We start from the raw sequence: 20,146 nt of genomic DNA, 5'->3' as shown, positions 1-20,146 counted from the left end.
TACAGACAATGCATGATTAGAATAAAAGTTTCCAGCTCCATGTTGCACCCACGTTCTATGCAGCAGGGATTCCAGCCTTCTATTATTCACTATAACCAATGTTGTTTCTGAGTTGTGGTCTTTTATCTATGTTAGTTGCACTGCATGCACACGATGAATAAAGAACTAAATCTATTAAATTATATGCATATGAATATGAATTCCTGGCTGTAAAAATACGGTTTTTAAAAAGAATGAATGGATCATAATTGATTTTATTGATAGGATGGACAGGAGTCCAGCAGAAGGAGCTGGAAAATGAACAAAGTCCAATTTTTATATGATCTATCAGAACGAACGAACTTCAAAAATGGTGCAAGACGTGAGTATCAGTAGCTACTGCGGCACATACTATACATACATTGTACTGTATATATATTCTATATATATTTTATTTATATATATTACACTACATTTTATTGTTATTATTATTATTATTATTATTATTATTATTAGTATAATAAATATATTGTACATAGATTACATATTATAAATACTATTTTATACTATATTACATTTTATAGATTTAGATACTTATATTATAGCCCACTATACTTACTATAGCCTCCATTATTTACTACAGACGACTATACTTACTACAGATACAATTGTATAGCACACAACATGAGCTCCAGTTTAAAGCGGTTTTCAGCTTACTGCATTATACTTACTGCAGCAAATGTAAAGTGGCACTAGGCATGAAAATGCTTAATTACACATATAGCAAGGAAAAGGAAACTCTTAAATTGTCTAAAGCCTGCAAATAAAGTAGAAGAAAAAAATGGGATGTAATATGGTCAGAGGAGAAGTTACTGTAACTGCAGTGGCTGAGTCATATTGTGCAGTGACTGCTGACGTGAGACCCAACAGATGTTCAAAAAGGGTTCTGCAGAGTATAAAGCAGTGCTTGCTGTTCTGCCCCTAGCTCTCCCATATGGAGCCTTATTTCCACATCCATGTACACGTGTATAGAAAGATTTATTATTATTATTATTATTATTATCATGATTATTATTTTCATAAATGTTATAGTGTCCATGTTTTAGTAACTTTTTAAATGTCAATGTTTCAATTCTTCATTTCACTAATATTTAACCTCGCTAGAGGTCATTTCATTAGTGCAGAATGTCCACTGTGCAGTGCAGGACCAGCGTTGGTCCCCCTGCGTGCCTAGAATTCTGCCAAGGCCATATGCTTGTGCAGCAGGATGCAGCATTTGCAGAGGGAACACATTTTGCACAAATGTAGCACAGGCCATTGATAGGTATTGGGTTTATTGAGGCCATTGATAGGTATTGGGTTTATTGAGGCCATTGATAGGAATTGGGTTTATTGAGGCTATTGATAGGAATTGGGTTTATTGAGGCCATTGATAGGAATTGGGTGCTTTGCTGAGCCAGATTATACAAATGAGAAAAAGTCGAGGTGCATTTTTAGGGGTGTTCTTTGATGTGTGGAGGTGGTCATAGCAATTTCCATTCCATTCCATTCCATTAATTTTGCAACTAGTCAGTGGTATTCGTGTCTTACCCTATAATTAATGAGACTCATCCATGTAGTTCTGCAGCAGTCTAGACCATTTCTGTTTGCACACTGAGCAATGTATTATACATCTTCACAAAGTACTATGGCCCCCATTCAGCACCAGTAGCAGATTCTGCTAAATCGCAATACCTGCTACTGAAAAAAAATACGATTTTAAACCTACCGGTAAATCTTTTTCTCCTAGTCCGTAGAGGATGCTGGGGACTCCGTAAGGACCATGGGGTATAGACGGGCTCCGCAGGAGACATGGGCACTGTAAAGACTTTAGATGGGTGTGCACTGGCTTCTCCCTCTATGCCCTTCCTCCAGACCTCAGTTAGAGAACTGTGCCCAGAGGAGACGGACAGTACGAGGAAAGGATTTTTGTTAATCCAAGGGCAAGATACATACCAGCCCACACCATCCACACCGTACAACTTGGAACATACGAACCAGTCAACAGTATGAAACAAAACAGCATAAGCCAGAGACTGATCAAAACTATAACATAACCCTTATGTAAGCAATAACTATATACAAGTCTTGCAGAATTTAGTCTGCACTGGGACGGGTGCCCAGCATCCTCTACGGACTAGGAGAAAAAGATTTACCGGTAGGTTTAAAATCGTATTTTCTCTTACGTCCTAGAGGATGCTGGAGACTCCGTAAGGACCATGGGGATTATACCAAAGCTCCAGACCGGGCGGGAGAGTGCGGATGACTCTGCAGCACCGATTGAGCAAACATGAGGTCCTCCTTAGCCAAGGTATCAAACTTGTAGAATTTAGCAAAAGTGTTTGAACCCGACCAAGTAGCCGCTCGGCAAAGTTGCAATGCCGAGACACCTCGGGCAGCCGCCCAAGAAGAGCCCACCTTCCTAGTGGAATGGGCCTTTACCGAATTTGGCACCGGCAATCCAGCCATAGAATGAGCCTGCTGGATCGTGTTACAGATCCAGCGAGCAATAGTCTGCTTAGAAGCAGGAGCGCCAACTTTGTTGGCCGCATACAGGACAAACAGTGCCTCTGTTTTCCGAACTCGAGCCGTCCTGGCTACATAAATTTTTAAGGCCCTGACTACATCAAGGGACTTGGAATCCTCTAAGTCCCCCGTAGCCACAGGCACCACAATAGGGTGGTTCATATGAAATGACGAAACCCCCTTAGGCAGAAATTGAGGCCGAGTTCTCAACTCTGCTTGATCCACATGGAAAATCAGATAAGGGCTCTTGTGAGACAAAGCCGCCAATTCGGACACCCGCCTTGCAGATGCCAAGGCCAGCAACATGACCACTTTCCAAGTGTGTAATTTTAATTCAACCGTTTGAAGAGATTCAAACCAGTGTGATTTTAGGAACAGTAACACCACGTTAAGGTCCCATGGTGCCACTGGGGGCACAAAAGGAGGCTGGATGGGCAGTACTCCCTTCACAAAAGTTTGGACTTCCGGGAGAGAAGCCAATTTCTTCTGAAAGAATATTGATAGGGCCGAAATCTGTACCTTATTAGAGCCTAACTTTAGGCCCATATCCACTCCTGTTTGTAGAAAGTGGAGAAAACGGCCCAGGTGGAAATCTTCCGTAGGAGCATTCTTGGCTTCACACCAAGATACATACATCCTCCAGATACGGTGATAGTGTTTTGCCGTCACCTCCTTCCTAGCCTTTATTAGAGTAGGGATGACTTCCTCCAGAATACCTTTCCCAGCTAGGATTCGGTGTTCAACCGCCATGCAGTCAAACGTAACCGCGGTAAGTCTTGGAACACGCAGGGCCCCTGCTGCAACAGGTCCTCCCTGAGAGGAAGAGGCCATGGATCTTCTGTGAGCATGTCCTGAAGATCTGAATACCAGGCCCTTCGAGGCCAATCTGGAACAATGAGTATTGTCTGCACTCTTTTTCGTCTTATGATTCTCAATTTTTTTGAGATGAGTGGAAGAGGAGGGAACACATAGACCGACTGGAACACCCATGGTGTCACCAGGGCGTCTACCGCTACTGCCTGAGGGTCCCTTGACCTGGCACAAAATCTCCGAAGCTTCTTGTTGAGGCGTGACGCCATCATGTCTATTTGAGGAAGTCCCCAACGACTTGTTATCTCTGCAAAAACTTCTCGATGAAGTCCCCACTCTCCTGGATGGAGATCGTGTCTGCTGAGGAAGTCTGCTTCCCAGGTGTCCACTCCCGGAATGAAGACTGCTGACAGAGCGCTTATGTGATTTTCTGCCCAGCAAAGAATCCTGGTGGCTTCCGCCATTGCCACTCTGCTCCTTGTCCCACCTTGGCGGTTTACATGAGCCACGGCTGTGACGTTGTCTGATTGAATCAGCACCGGTAGGCCGCGAAGAAGATTCACCGCTTGTCGTAGGCCGTTGTATATGGCCCTCAATTCCAGTACGTTGATGTGTAGACAAGCCTCCTGGCTTGACCATAGTCCCTGAAAATTTCTTCCTTGTGTGACTGCTCCCCATCCTCGGAGGCTCGCGTCCGTGGTCACCAGAACCGAGTCTTGAATGCCGAACCTGCGACCCTCGAGAAGGTGAGTACTCTGCAGACACCACAGGAGAGACACCCTGGCCCTGGGGGACAGGCTTATTTTCTGATGTATTTGTAGATGGGACCCCGACCACTTGTCCAGAAGGTCCCACTGAAACATCCTCACATGGAACCTGCCGAAGGGGATGGCCTCGTAGGTCGCCACCATTTTTCCCAGTACTCGAGTGCATTGATGGACTGACACTATTTTTGGTTTTAGCAGTTCCCTGACCATGTTCTGGAGTTCCTGGGCTTTTTCCATTGGGAGGAAAACCCTCTTCTGTTCCGTGTCCAGAATCATGCCTAAGAAAGATAGCCGAGTCGTTGTAATCAACTGTAACTTTGGTAGATTTAGAATCCAGCCATGCTGCTGCAGCACTCTCGGGGAGAGCGACACGCTTTTCAGCAACTGATCTCTCGATCTCGCTTTTATCAGGAGATCGTCCAAGTACGGGATAATTGTGACTCCCTGCCTGCGCAGGAGCACCATCATTTCCACCACTACCTTGGTGAAAATTCTCGGGGCCGTGGAAAGCCCAAACGGCAACGTCTGAAACTGGTAATGACAGTACTGTACAGCGAATCTCAGGTACGCCTGATGAGGGGGATATATGGGGACATGAAGGTATGCATGCTTTATGTCTAGAGACACCATAAAATCCCCCCCTTCCAGGCTGGAGATAACTGCCCGGAGCGATTCCATCTTGAATTTGAACTTTTTCAAGTACAGGTTTAGGGATTTTAGATTCAGAATGGGTCTGACCGAGCCATCCGGTTTCGGGACCACAAACAGAGTTGAATAGTACCCCTTCCCCTGTTGGACTAGGGGAACCTTGATAATCACTTGCTGTTGACACAGTTTATGAATTGCAGCTAAAACTATTTCCCTCTCTGGGGGAGAAGTTGGTAAAGCCGATTTGAAAAATCGGCGAGGAGGCACCTCTTCGAATTCCAGCTTGTAGCCTTGGGATACAATTTCCATCGGCCAAGGATCCACGTCTGACTGAACTCAGACCTGGCTGAAGAGTCGAAAGACATGCCCCCACCGGCGCGGACTCCCGCAGCGGAGCCCCAGCGTCATACGGTGGATTTAGTAGAAGCCGGGGAGGACTTCTGCTCCTGGGAACTAGCCGTAGCAGGCATTCTTTTCCCTCTACCTGTCCCTCTGGTGAGGATGGAAGAGCCCCGACCTCTACTGCACTTATGCGACCGAAAGGACTGCATCTGATATTGTGGTTTCTTCTTTTGCTGTGGGGGAACATAAGGTAAAAAAGTAGATTTATCCACGGTAGCTGTGGAAACCAGGTCCACGAGACCCTCCCCAAATAAAACCTCACCCTTGTAAGGCAAAACTGCCATATGTCCCTTTGAGTCGGCATCACCCGTCCATTGGCGGGTCCACAGGGCTCGCCTAGCAGACATTGCCATGGCGTTGGCTCTTGAACCTAACAGCCCAATGTCTCGCAGCGTCGATCATATATAAGGCTGCATCTTTAATGTGACCCAAGGTCAATAAAATGCTATCCCTATCTAGGGTATCAAAGTCAGATGACAAGTTATCTGCCCATGCTGCAACTGCGCTACATACCCAAGCCGACGCTATTGCCGGTCTGAGCAAGGCACCCGTATGTGCATAAATTGAATTTAAGGTAGTTTCCTGTCTGTGATCAGCAGGATCCTTGAGGGCTGCCGTGTCTGGAGATGGTAGCGCCACCTTTTTGGACAAGCGCGTCAAAGCCTTGTCCACCCTGGGCGATGATTCCCACCGTAACCTGTCCTGTGCGGGGAAAGGATACGCCATAAGAATTCTCTTAAGAATCCGCAGTTTCTTGTCTGGAGTTTCCCAAGCCTTTTCAAATAACGCGTTCAGCTCATGAGATGGGGGAAAGGTTACCTCAAGCTTCTTTTCCTTAAACATGCATACCCTCGTGTCAGGAACAGAGGGGTCATCTGTGATATGCAAAACATCTTTTATTGCAATAATCAAATAATGAATACTTTTGGCCACCCTTGGGTGTAACCTCGCATCATCGTAGTCGACACTGGAGTCAGAATCCGTGTCGGTATCAGTGTCTGCTACTTGGGACAGGGGACGTTTCTGAGACCCTGGAGGGCCCTGTGATACAGCTAGAGCCATGGATTGACTCCCTGTTTTTTTTTTCTGGACTCTGCTTTGTCCATTCTCTTATGTAATAAAGACACATTTGCATTTAAAACATTCCACATATCCAACCAATCAGGTGTCGGCGTCACCGACGGAGACACCACAATCATCTGCTCTACCTCCTCCTTAGATGAGCCTTCCACTTCAGACATGCCGACACACACGTACCGACACCCCCACACACTCAGGGATATATATATATATATATATATATATATATATATATATATAGAAAAAGTGTCCACGAAGTGGGGATGCACTCTCGCTGTATAAATACCAATCAGTCAGAAACGATCACATGTCACCGTAGTTTTTAATGTCGACGTTTCAGCCTATTGACAGGCCTTTCTCAAGACCGGTGATACAGCATGTCAAATATTCAATGATAGTAGTAGAAAAGATAAATATCTGCAAGGACAATAATCACAATCAGAATTACAGGCCTCACCGGTCCCTGGGAAACCACACACCACAATATGGAAAAAGTTTTTATTTAAAATTTTTGATAAAACCGGGTGTGTATACTATATTAAGTTGTCACCCGGGTGAATCACCTCCACCTAATCAATTGTAGATGACCCATACCTGTAACATATCGTCCGCCTCATACAATATCAATTGCATATGATACTAAACTGGGACATCTCAGACAGGCCACACAGGACTTACTGTCCATACCACTAAAACACAAAGGGAATGCAAATATAATTTGAGATTACCACTCTACCAACACCCACTGGTGTATTGTCCAATTTATATAAACAAGGAGACGTAGAGATTACCTAATAAACAGTCATCCTCACACCTGGATGCAGCCAAGGATGTAACCATTCACAATGCTGCAAAGAGGTCCAGGGTTAATTCATATCCAAAATTAGTCATCAGAACAACCCACAATGTAATAATCAACTTACTCAGAACTGGAGACATCATGTGTGTGGCTGCATGACTCTCCTGACTACAGAGTAAGCTTAAATAGCGTGCCGGCCGGAAGTGACGTGGTGCTGGGGGAAACAAGCCACCAGGTCCTCAGGACTGTACAAACTAACCACCCCCAGTTGCATATATATATATATATATATATATATATATATATATATGGAGACAGTCCCCCAATAAGGCCCTTTGGAGAGACAGAGAGAGAGTATGCCAGCACACACCCAGCGCCACCGGACACTGGAATAAAATCCTAGTAAGTACAGCGCTTTTATATAAATATACTCATTGCGCCAAATAAATGTGCCCCCCCCCCCCCTCTTTTTTGCCCTCTGTACATGTGTTCAGCAGGGGAGAGTAAGGGGAGCCAGCTACTTTGCAGCGTGCTGTGGAAAAAATTGCGCTGGTTAGTGCTGAGGGATCAAGCTCCGCCCCCTCAACGGGCTTCGGTCCCACTCAAATCCTTATGCTGGCGGGGTTTTTTGCAATATACAGCCTCCGCAGTATATATCTATGCCAGTGTCCCTAGAGGTTTCATAATTGCTGCCCAGGGCACCCCCCCCCCCTGCGCCCTGCACCCATACAGTGCCACCAGTGTGTGTGTAAATGGGGGAGCAATGGCGCGCAGTGTTACCGCTGCACGGTACCTCATTGAAGATCTGAAGTCTTCAGCCGCCTTTGAAGTCTTCTTTCTTCTCATACTCACCCGGCTTCTATATTCCAGCTCTGTGATGAGGACAGCGGCGCGGCTCCGGGACGAACGGCGAGGGTGAGACCTCCGTTCCGACCCTCTGGAGCTAATGGTGTCCAGTAACCTAAGAAGCAGAGCCTATCATTTAAGTAGGTCTGCTTCTCTCTCCTCAGTCCCACAGCAGTGCTCCCTGAAAATAAAAAAAAACCTAACAAAAGTCTTTTACAGAGAAACTTTTACAGAGAAAGTAGAGCTCCCCTGCAGTGCACCCAGTCTCCTCTGGGCACAGGATCTAACTGAGGTCTGGAGGAGGGGCATAGAGGGAGGAGCCAGTGCACACCCATCTAAAGTCTTTAGAGTGCCCATGTCTCCTGCGGAGCCCGTCTATACCCCATGGTCCTTACGGAGTCCCCAGCATCCTCTAGGACGTAAGAGAAATCTCACAGTGGGGGCCGCCCAGCTCTGGACAAGGCTGCCCAGCATGAGAAGCGCTGCTAAGTGCTGCGATTGCAATTTAATTGCAATTGCCTTGCAGGAATTTGCAGCAATAAGGGTCGACCCCTTCCTGCGCAGAATGGCTGCGAAGGCAGGTGCACCGCCGCAATGTTTCAAATCACAGGAAGTGCAGGCAACGTAATCGGGTAGTTCCAAAAATGTCCATGAAATGCCTGTGTTTACTGCTCTACTCCCTCCAATGCCATGGCGCTGCCCACGAACACCCGCCGCCTGTCAATCACATAGCGATCACATCCTTCCAGTGTACAATGTGCATGCGCTGCACATGCGCAGATGCCGCTGAGCGTCCATTTGCAAAATCGCATTAGTTACAACTGATGCTAAATTAGGCACTATATACAGGGGATCAGTACGTAATCCCACCGGACGGGATACTGGCGGTCGGAATCCCGACACCGGAATCCTGACCGGCACAATTCCAACAGGGGGGTGAGTGCAATGCAGCCCCTTGCGGGTTCGCTGCGCTCAACACGCTGCGGGCACGGTGCCTCGCTGCGCTCGGCACACTAATTTATTCTCCCTCTATGGGTGTCGTGGACACCCACAGAGCGAGAATATGTCGGGATTGTGCCAGCCAGGATTCCAGTGTTGGTATTCCGACCGCCAGGATTCCGTCCGGCAGGATCTTGACCGCATCGCATATACAGTACTGTATAATATAAACAGGATTTAATGTATGTCCCCACACACCCATGATTATTATTTTCAGACTATGGCCCAAATGTATTAAGCGTTAACAAGAGATTAAATCTGAGATGCTATAAGGAGAGAAAAAGTGCCAGCCAATCAGCTTCCTAACTGCCATGTCACATGCTGTGTTTGATAGTTAAGAGCTGATTGGCCGGTCATTTATCTCTCCTTATGCGTCTCAGATTTATCTCTTGTTAACGCTTAATACATTTGGGCCTAAATGAACTTCCAAATGATTGAATTCTCATAAAACTGTTTTTAATTATATTTATGGCTTGTCACAATACAAACTCATTGAAAATCTCCTATTGTTCTTAGCTGGGAAGCACACTGCCACTAGCCACCGCATATCTCTGATGGTCACACCAGCTGGGATGTCCTATGAATGTGAGGCCACAGAGAAAGTCAGCATGGCCTCCACTGACCAGAAGAAAACTGCGGTCTTGTACCTGTCTGAGGTCCACATTCAGCCATTTGATATTCAGAGTGATTTTGTCTACAGTGAAGGTATGGTACTGTAATGTCACATTAATACTTATTAACATTATCAGTCACAAATTAGGAAACCATATTTCAAATCAGTTTTACCTGACTGCATAAATTATACACTAGTGCTCAGATGTAAAGTGACAGTATAAGGGAGCTGCTTCACATTCAGCTGGATCTCTTTGAACGTCCCAGATAGCAAGTTTTGGCCTGTAGCGTATGCACAGAAGAGAATATACACATTTTTGGGTAACTCACTAATGGACAAATCTGTGCCAGATAAAGGGGCACTGACAGCTCTGCTGGACCCTGCAACTGTGCATAGCCAACTCAGGGAGGGGTGGCCTGGCCTCCTCCTTATAAGACATTAAAAATGACACTTTATGTGAGCCCATAGGGGGGATGCAGGTAGCAGATGTGGTGGGCATGGGGGAGTGCGATTGCTCCCCACCCCTTGCACATCATGCAGGAAGAGACAGAACTGACAGCTTTTGCAGCAGCCTCTTTCCCCAGCCCAGCGCACAGCAGAATGTGCTGAGTGAAGTAGCAGTCTCTTCTTAGTCCCAGCCCAAAGTGCCGCTGCCTGTTGTGGAAAAAGGGGGGCAGTGGCGGCGGGTCCCAGGCCTCCGCCAAGCCCCTCCGACAGGCCCAGGCCTGGGTAAATAGTATCCATTATCCCCCCTCTTGACGCCACTGGCCAGATCTTGCTTTGCATGAAATGGGAGTTTTGGGGTGGGAACTGGGCAGAGTCATTATGTTCGCTTGGAAATGGTTTGTCTTGTGGGAGTGTCATGATCATCTACCTAGTGTTCTGTGTTGTTATTATTAGTTGTGCATGAAAAGAAGGGAAAGCTTTATCAGACGGATCTTTTGCACCTAGCACAGGGCTGGTGCAAGTACTAAATAATACCAGTAACTGTTTCCAGCCAGAAACCGCACAGATCCTTACATTAGCCCTATAGAAACCTGCATTAGCATAAAGTAGTAACATAGGCTTCCGTGGCATCACGCAAACACAGCCCCTGTGCGTCTGTCTCAGAATTGTGTCCCAAAGTGTTGTACAGTGTGCCAATGTACTGTATATGTCATTGTTTTTATTTAGCAACAAGATTGTGTTGTACCACTGGAAGGAAACAAAGGGCAAGATTTAAATGTATATCTGGTCATCAGCCACCAGATGTCGCTGAATGGATATATTCAAATGTAGCTTTGTTCGGGCACAATTGGGTGCCGGCGTCTACATTTCAACTCGCACCCCTCGGGATTGGCGAGCTGAAATGTGTATAAAGTGACCCGTTTGGGGACCCAAACAGCACTTTTCCTGATTGCACATATTAGTTTAGTCAGGTTTAGCCGCTTTACGTGGCTAAACCTGACACTAATGGGCACGATCAGCGGGATAGGGGACATCAATTGAATATTGCCCCCTGTGATCTCCTGTCACTTTAGATGGGAGATCGGAGGCGATAACAATTGAATTCCCCCCAAAGTATTTTATTAATGCACAAACTAAGGCCAATACAGTACAAATTATTTCTCCATCTTCCAAGAATAGCTTATAAGTAGCTTTACTTAACTAAAAGTTATAGAAGTTGTTTATGATTGCATGTGTATTGGATACGCAGCACAGGTGTCCCGCAAATGCCCTTATGATTTCCCAAAGTCGATTTCCCAATGATGCTAACCATGCACCTTTATACTGTATATGAACTATGGGACAAGGACAGGACAATGGGTGGGCGTGGGTGCACACTGCACATTCCTGCACCATAAACGATCACAACATCCTCAAAACTATTTATTTTATGAGAGTCGGAGACTTTGTGGGATTATCAGCAATATAAAATAATTATAAACTAACACCATAAGGTGAAAAGGTGCATCGTTAGGCCCCATAGCACAAATTGGGTAACTGTCCAGTGACCATTCAGCTGTCTGATTAACGCACAGCAAAGCCCAACTAGCTCAGAAAAGGACTATGCTATGTTCTTATAGAGCAGGGGCCCTGGGGATGGTGCTGGGTGGGGTTATGAGGCAGATGCCAGCAATTTTCTGTCACTTCTCTCCTCTGGACCATGAAGCAGCTGCACCCCATGCAATGGCGGCAGTTCTGGCTCTGCTTGCTTCCCTTTGGATGTGGTGTAAAGAGGAACTATTTATGAACCTTTGTTTCAGGGAGACACTAGTGTGCAGTAAGTAAAGTTGATTGAACTACACTAAAGGCTGTCTTGATATCTCTTTATTATCAGGAATTATATGCAACAGTTGCACTGATCCCGCAAATAAAATGCTTATATGGAGTACGACTGTGATTATTGTTGGGTTAACACTTGTATGTGCTAATCTGTAAAAGTAAATACAACTCCTCAGGTTTCATAAAGTGGTGCTGCTTTATACAGAATTAAAACCAAATGTTTGTCTTTTCTAACCAAGCAGAAGTATCAAAGCTTCTAGAGTGGAGAATTTGCCCATAGCAACTCATCAGCATCTACCTATCATTTTATGTACTCAATAAATACTAGCTAGAAAATGGTTGGTTGCTATGGGCAATTTCTCTACCAGCCCACTTCTACGCTCTTCAGAATGTTTGAAACACTTACCCCATGTTACACTATTATACTGATACAATAGCTCTTTTTCCATAACTGGTCAAAAATGCTAGCCAATGGTTGATGGTCTGACATATTTTTGAACTTAGTTTAAAGCATAGGTTTTCAAATCATACTATTGATGTCTCTCTCATTCTAGAGTACAAATGCCTAACAGATCAGAGGAAACAGCTGGAAGAAACATTACCTCTTATCCTAGGCATCATTTTAGGACTGGCTATTGTGATTATCCTGGCTGTATATCACGTTCACCATAAGATGACATCCAACCAAGTGCAGATTCCAAGAGACAGATCTTTATATAAGCACATGGGATAAACAAAGACTTACTAAATGCAAGGCACAATGATCAGTGATCATCAGGTAGAAAAGCCAACAGCACTTTCCTGAAATCCCCTTATTGTCGTCCTGTAAATTGTAACCATAATACATTTCCCCACTTAGCAGTGATGTGCAGGTAGTGTTTCCTAGTGCTGCACTGGAAAACAGCACTGTGCTATAAGTTTCCAGTGTGGCAATCAAGCCGATATCAATGTATAGCTATTTTGAATATTATTTGTTTTTTAATGCCTGATTTATTATATTTAAATAGCTTTCCTATGTCATAAAGGACATATTTTACACGCATTACTAGTTGCAATCTCCTACTGCAGAACCTATGCATGTTATATAGTTCTAATCAGCTAATATCTATGAAAGAGAACTTATAAATATTGTTAAATAATAATAAGCTTTGCACAATGTTTTCTAAGGACAATTGTAAACACCACTATTGTCACCTACGCTTTTCTACTATAGATAGCTATTAAATATTTATGTGGAAGCAAATAGAAATTTTGATGCTATGACAGTAATTTTTTTGCAAAGAAAACAGAAATATAACGCGTTACGGGGGCATGCTGCATGTTTTGTTATTGTGTAATTCCTTACATTATGACATCACACTGTTTTCAGATATAAAGCTCAGATTGCTATGCATTGCCTTCCTTTTGGAAAATTGTACCCAAAAAGATGACTGTCCTCACAATCATTTGTTGTATTGTAATTAACATGAGTTGCAAGAAGTTCATAATCTCCAGAAACAGTCCTAGGTTTTAAATAGTTGTTTTAAATGTATCAGTCCAGCAGCAGTGTTCCTGGAATATGCTAAAATGTTAGGAAATTGCTGTAATGTTTTAATTAAATTTAAAAATAAAATAAAAATATATATATTATATATATACAATAATCTATGCAATTGGCACATAAATATATGCATAATAACAGTCTCATAAACAATATAACCTATATAGATGGGTCTTACACTGAAGCACTCAGCAAAGTATATTGTCCCTCGATATATGGATACTGACTAACAGAACTAACACAACAACAGAGCAAAACACTATATATATATATATCAATATACAACACCCTCAATTGCATTGTAGGTTGGCAAGTTGTGGCTTTAGCTCTACTTTTGATGAGCTGTTCTCCTTAATGAGGACCTGGTCAATAGACCTTTTTAATTTAAGTTTTATTCATTGGGAATCATTAGGTAATTTCATAGTCATTTTTATCACATTTTTTAATGATATGTCGGTAACACACACATTTTTACACAGTGCTGTTTACATATTGGGGGTCATTCCGAGTTGATCGCTCGCTAGCAGTTTTTAGCAGCCGTGCAAAGACTATGCTGCCTCCCACTGGGAGTGTATTTTAGCTTAGCAGAAGTGCGAACGGTTGTATCGCAGAGCGGCTACAAATTTTTTTTATGTAGTTTCAGAGTAGCTCAAAACCTACTCAGCGCTTGCGATCACTTCAGACTATTCAGTTCCGGATTTGACGTCACAAACCCGCCCAGCGTTCGCCCAGCCACGCCTGCGTTTTTCCTGGCACGCCTGCGTTTTTCTGAACACTCCATGAAAACGGTCAGTTGTCACCCAGAAACGCCCACTTCATGTCAATCACTCTGCGGCAAGCAGTGCGACTGAAATGCATCGCTAGACCCTGTGTAAAACTACATAGTTCGTTGTGCCCATACGTCGCACGTGCGCATTGCACCGCATATGCATGCGCAGAACTGCCATTTTTTAGCCTGATCGCTGCACTGCGAACAAATGCAGCTAGCGATCAACTCGGAATGACCCCCATTATTTGTTGTATAGATTTTTCCCCGCCGAATCGAGCATCTATCCTAGTTGTTGGTGCATTAGACACAGAGCTATGAAGTGACTTGTTCAAAGTTCCAGTTCCAAACAGCTGACGCTGTGATTTAATCAGTGAGAGCAATCTACAACTCACCATACTTCCCCATACCTAACCTCCACACAACTTACCTCTTCATGCCTTACTTCCCTATACCTTACCTCCCAAACCTTACTTCCCCATACCTAACCCTCCCATGTCTTTCTTCCCCATACCTTATCTTCCCAAACCTTACTTCCCCACAACTTACCTCCCCATGCCTTACTTCCATATACCTTACCTTCCCAAACCTTACTTCCCCATACCTAACCCCCCACAACTTACTTCCCCATGACTTAGTTCCCGATACCTTACCTTCCCAAACCTTACTTCCCCACACCTAACCCCCCGCACAACTTACCTCCCCATGCCTTACTTCCCTATACCTTACCTTCCCAAACCCTACTTCCCCATATTTAACCCCCCCACAACTTACCTCCCCATGTCTTACTTCCCCATACCTTACCTCTACAAAGCCAACCTCCCCGCAACTTACCTCCCCATACCTTACCTTTCCAAACCTTACCTCTACATAACTAACCTCCCCACAACTTACCCCCCCCCCCCATGCTTTCCCCATACCTTACCTTCCCAAACATTACCTCTATATATCAAACTGTTGGGATACAACCACAGAGACTACCTTCTTGCGCACTATTTGGTATTCTTTATGAAACAGGATAATGGGCATGAAGTAATTTCTAGCGTCTGAAGTTCAAAGTTTCACCATCAATACTTATTATACTGGGACTTTGAAAGATAATCGCACCATTGAGATAGTGTTCCAGAACAATAACTATTTGCACTGGGGTTTTGATGCTGCTAATATACTGTACAATCCCATTATACTTTTCATACATACAGAGTGGGAATGATGCAGCTTAACTCCCCAGTATTAGTCTCTTTAGTTTATAGGTTATACTATACAATTATATAATTGCTCAGAGTATTGTTCTGTATACAGTACACATAGGTCATATGCTATATGATATTTAGTTGGATTAAGTGAAAATAATGGTTTTAGACTTTGATATAATTGTAAGTAGGATGGATCTAAAATGGACTGTAACAACATTTTAGAGGAGCAAAAATAAATCTAAGCATTGAACAAATGTCATGATCAAACCAGCATCATCATTTAGCATCAGGTAAGTGATTCCAACAAGTTCTGATAATGGGTTTAGTTTACCACTAACAAGTGGGTCAGGGTTCCTGGGTAAGTAACAGAATACTTGCGGTGGACAACCTACAGTACACTCATTTTTAGAAGCTGTGTCTAATGGCCAAACATGCGACTAGTAGCCAAATATCTCTTTTTCTATTTTTAGTATTCTGTACTACTAAAATTTCTGTGTGTCATGCTTATTGGGGTTCATTGACCAATATATACACAGGCATATATAGTTTCATGTCAACAAACCTGGTCCTATTTTCTAATCATGACCATCTACTCTTTTTAAGACTATGGGGAAGATTTACTGAAGCTTCTAAAACATACAAGCGCTGGTGTTGCCCATAGCAACCAAACAGATTCTAGCTATCCTTTCTCTATTGCATTCTAGAAAATGACACACAGAATCTGATTGGCTGCTATAGGAAATATAACCACTTGGCTGTTTTAGAAGATTTAGTAAATTTACCCCTAGGTCTTATAACAAACTGATCTTGACCTTTTCCTGATCACTAGAACAGGAGGGAACGTAGGATACTGTGAACACATTCGATTCTCACTATTGGAGGAATAGAGTTGGACCAATATGGTCTTTTAAGCCTGGATTGTAAAGCAATAAGATACAAACAGAAAATTCTAAGGTATTGTATATCCAGTGATGTTACCTATAATACAGATTTTTTGAGATTTTATTCCAGCCTAATAAAATTAAATCTTTAAGTAAGTGGCATTGTGATTATTCTGTTTCCATACTTTTTATATGTGATTATGAACAGTGTTACAGATTGGTTTGGTCTCACACCATCGGGAAGCAGCAATTCACGTGATGTTCCACCTCAAAGAGATAACATCATGTATTAATCTAAAAGCAGAGGTGAAATACAATAAAAAATTATTTTCTAATGTTTGTGTGGCTGCTACAAGGAACATGGGTATGTGATGGAATAAAGCAGCGGCAATACTCTAAGTAATAGGTAGAGAGGGTGGTGCATCCATTAGAAAGGTTTGTGGATATTGGGAATGTTTAATCAATGGAGCTCTTCACATGGTCACCACAAATACATATTTATCTTAACTTCTAGTATTATACATACATGTTCTGATAGTGATTAGATTAATGAGCGCAGTTAATGTGATATACACATTTTCTCATAGTATGCTTTTAAGCTCCATGAGACTTACCTAGGACCGGGGATGGCACCGGGCAATTGTAGGCAAGTACGGGCATTAGGGAATAGTAAGGTACAGCACAGACACTTAGGGGTATATTTGCTAAAGTGCGGGTTTTTAGAAGTGGAGATGTTGCTCATAGCAACCAATCAGATTCTACTTATCATTTACCTAGGACCTTATTAGAAGATAATAGTTAGAATTTGCTTGGTTGCTATGGGCACTTCTAAAACCCTTTAGTAAATTTACCCCATAGTTTATGGATGTTAGGTATAAATACTTCAAGTCCCACCTTATTGGTTCCAACTGAGTGTGTGCATAGAAAGAACATAACTAAAAGCCAGAGTCATCACTGGTTTATGAACCCTTCTAAAGAGTATAGGTGTTGCTCATAGCAACCAATCATACTCCAGCTATCATTTATCTAGTACATTCTATAAAATGATAGTAAGAAGTTGATTGGTTGCGATGGGCTACTTCTCAACCCGTCCTCTTTGGAAGGTACGATAACTCTCCCAGTGAGCATGATCGTAACAGTATTGTTGCAAGACTCCAATGATCAGTTGGTAACACATGGCAGACACCTGAACACCAATCCCTCCTCTTCTCACTGCACATAGCTTAGTAATATAAGATACAGTTATTGCAACAATATAAACAAAACAATACATATAGGGTTGGGACCTGATTCTGGCTGATGCCCTTACAAAGTATTCTTACCTCCACAAGCAAGACCATGCAGCAGACCTGCACGCATCGACTGTAAAACACTGGTTACAGAACATTGTCACCTACATAAAAGCATGGAATATATATACAGCATTTGTTACAGTGCAAGGTGAGTTCTAAAGGTTGGATGTCGCCTGTCAGACATTACACAGGCTGCATCCAACCTGTGTTACATCAAGTTGTATACTTTGAATGTTAATGTTGCACAGAAAACAATTAAAGCTAATATGAAAGAACTGTTAGACTTTGCTATATGTTGTGTGCTGTGATGTTGAAAATAAATCACTGCATTCCCAGAGCACAAGGCAAAATATAATTGTTTCTTTCAAGAGAGAGACGTGAGAGGTCTCCCTTTAATCAGCCGGCTGTCATCTGATGGATACAATTCATTGCACACATGTAGCTTAGCTCAAGCGGATTGCTTACGTTAGCATTCTTTCTTGTTTCTCCCTAATGGGCCAATAATCGGCAGCTGAGCTCCTGCTCTGTCCCTACACGTACAGGGAGACACAAAGGTTCAGCAACTCATGACTAATAGCCAAAATAAATTTTTTTTTTTTTTTTTTCTAATCAAATGCCTTCAGTGCACATGTTAACTCTATACACACATTGGGCCTAAGGGTTGGTATGATTTGCCGGCTGTCGGCAGTCAGGATACCAATGCCACACAGCGAGTCCCCTCACGGGCTTGCTGAGCTTGCCACACTATTATGTTCCCCCTTGTGTGGTGGTCCACGAGTGGGAATTCCAGGTTTTGGTCGATATTCCAACCGCCGGCACTTCACCGGGTGTCGGGATCCCGACAGCCGGTAATTTAACAGCATCCCGGGCCTAATTCAGATGTGGAATAAGCAGTGATGGCGCTGTATGGTGATGCAGCGGGAGGCGCCTCCTGCTTCAGAAGTGATCGGAGCTGTGTCCTAGGATGCAGCATTGCATCACTCAGCCACCATCGGGCAGCTTATGGCACCTATGGTACCGTGCAAGCTGCCTGTCGCAAGAGGCCAGCGACATGCCCCTGTTTTCACAAATGGAGGCTATCGCCACCCCCAGAAGGCAGCAGACTGTGAATTACTGACAGTCTGCTTCCTATGTTGCGGGACAAATTTGCGCATGTGCAAAATGGGTCCTGTGCTTGTGTGACACTCTGACATGGACATTCTATTACCTTGGATTTATGGGGATATATGTGGCTATATAGGTACCATCACCCATATACTGGAGACAACCTGGGTGAGACACCTAAACTTTCCCTAAAAGGAACCCTCACTTCTCACTAGCCGGCACAGCTTTCCCTTGGTTAGGTTGCTAGGCAACGCCAGCAACTAAAGGACAGCAACTTGTGGAGCACTAAGACCCAGGTACAGACCTGCAGAGCAGGAGGAATTGAAGCTGCTGATTGGGTGGTGCAGAGTGGGAAGAGTAGAAGGCAGAGTTACCATCCAGGGTGTCTGCTCTGAGGTAACAGCGCGGAGAGTGATGCTGCGCTGAGGTGATGATGAGGAGACAGCTGGGACACTCCCGCTGAGGAGATGCGCTGGCGAGACACAGTGCTGCCGACCCTGCACGGCCTGAGAGCGCATCCAGACTGACATCCGGGCCAGCACAGTGCGAGCATACTGAGTGCACTCAGGGAAGGAAAGTGCCAGTGACCCGCCTCGCTTCTGCTGGGACACACGAGAGGCTGCTGTAAGAAATATGGAGCTGGGGACCCGGCCGACCACTGCTGCTACCGACAGGTACTTACCACAGCCGCACTTACACCCCAGTCAGCATCCACAATCAGTGACACTTCCCATAGTTGAGCAAGACACAGAGAGTTAACCCACACAGTACGGTGAGGTTTGAGATTGCCCCTATTGGTAATTAGCACAACCCTGCACCAGTGTGCTAGCCAGCAAGGGTTCATGAACATTTAGAGACTGCTATGAGGTGATTAGAGCGCAGTACCTCAAGGAGGTCTCCCGCAGCACAGAGATCAGCCCCATTATTGGGATACAGCGAAAGGCATGGGCAACATCCCAGCTCGGTGAGGAATAATTGTGCCTGCTTTATGGACTATTGTAAGGATCTGTGCAACCGCACCGTTTTCCTAGTTCTATCTTCCCGTCTGCTGGTGCACGTTATCATTTAGGACTTAATTGAGTAGGCACTTGCACGCCCTGTCCACTTTGCATTGAACAGTACGCTTTATACTGTGACTCAGTGATTGACTTCCAGCAACTAATTTGACCTGCATCCTTTGAGCTGGCAATTAATATTTCTGTTGCTTCTGAACTTGAACACTTAACTAGATATAGGCGTTGGTTAAACTAACTTGCAGCCTGAGCAGGGTAGACTGCCACCTAATGAATGTTTAAAGTCACTTCACTTGATAAATATTTTAGTGTAAATGTGTAGGGTATATTGTGGTCCTTTATCTGTACAAGGAAATGTCATGTTGATATTAGTAATACTATTGTATGTCCAAGTTTGCATTACTGACTTCATGTTGTGAATCGCTTTTGCCTCTCAACTGACTAATTCCACAGCGGTGACTGGTTTGTTCCTGAATAATAAATCTTTATGTCACGATCCTAATGTGTGGTGACTGTTGTATTGGGTCCTCTGGAGTTGGGGTGCTTTGATAAAGCTGCCCCTTGTGACAGCGAAACGCATC

The 20,146-nt window shown here is 44.0% G+C and overlaps 1 protein-coding gene across 5 annotated transcripts in view; it reads left to right on the top strand.

Moving 5' to 3' along the window:
• Window positions 1–16,312, top strand: part of LAMP5 (lysosomal associated membrane protein family member 5) — a 122,062-nt gene extending 105,750 nt beyond the window's left edge. For all 5 annotated transcript variants that reach the window (XM_063918570.1, XM_063918572.1, XM_063918571.1 and 2 more), the window contains 3 exons: window positions 265–361; window positions 9,412–9,600; window positions 12,328–16,312. In XM_063918570.1, coding sequence (XP_063774640.1) covers window positions 265–361; window positions 9,412–9,600; window positions 12,328–12,506 — 465 coding nt within the window. In that variant the 3' untranslated portion in view covers window positions 12,507–16,312. The remainder of the gene's footprint in view (window positions 1–264; window positions 362–9,411; window positions 9,601–12,327) is intronic.
• Window positions 16,313–20,146: the final 3,834 nt, after the last annotated feature.

Source organism: Pseudophryne corroboree, chromosome 4 (genome assembly GCF_028390025.1).
Source record: "Pseudophryne corroboree isolate aPseCor3 chromosome 4, aPseCor3.hap2, whole genome shotgun sequence".
NCBI lineage: Eukaryota > Metazoa > Chordata > Amphibia > Anura > Myobatrachidae > Pseudophryne > Pseudophryne corroboree.
This window is presented reverse-complemented; position numbering and strand designations above follow the sequence as displayed.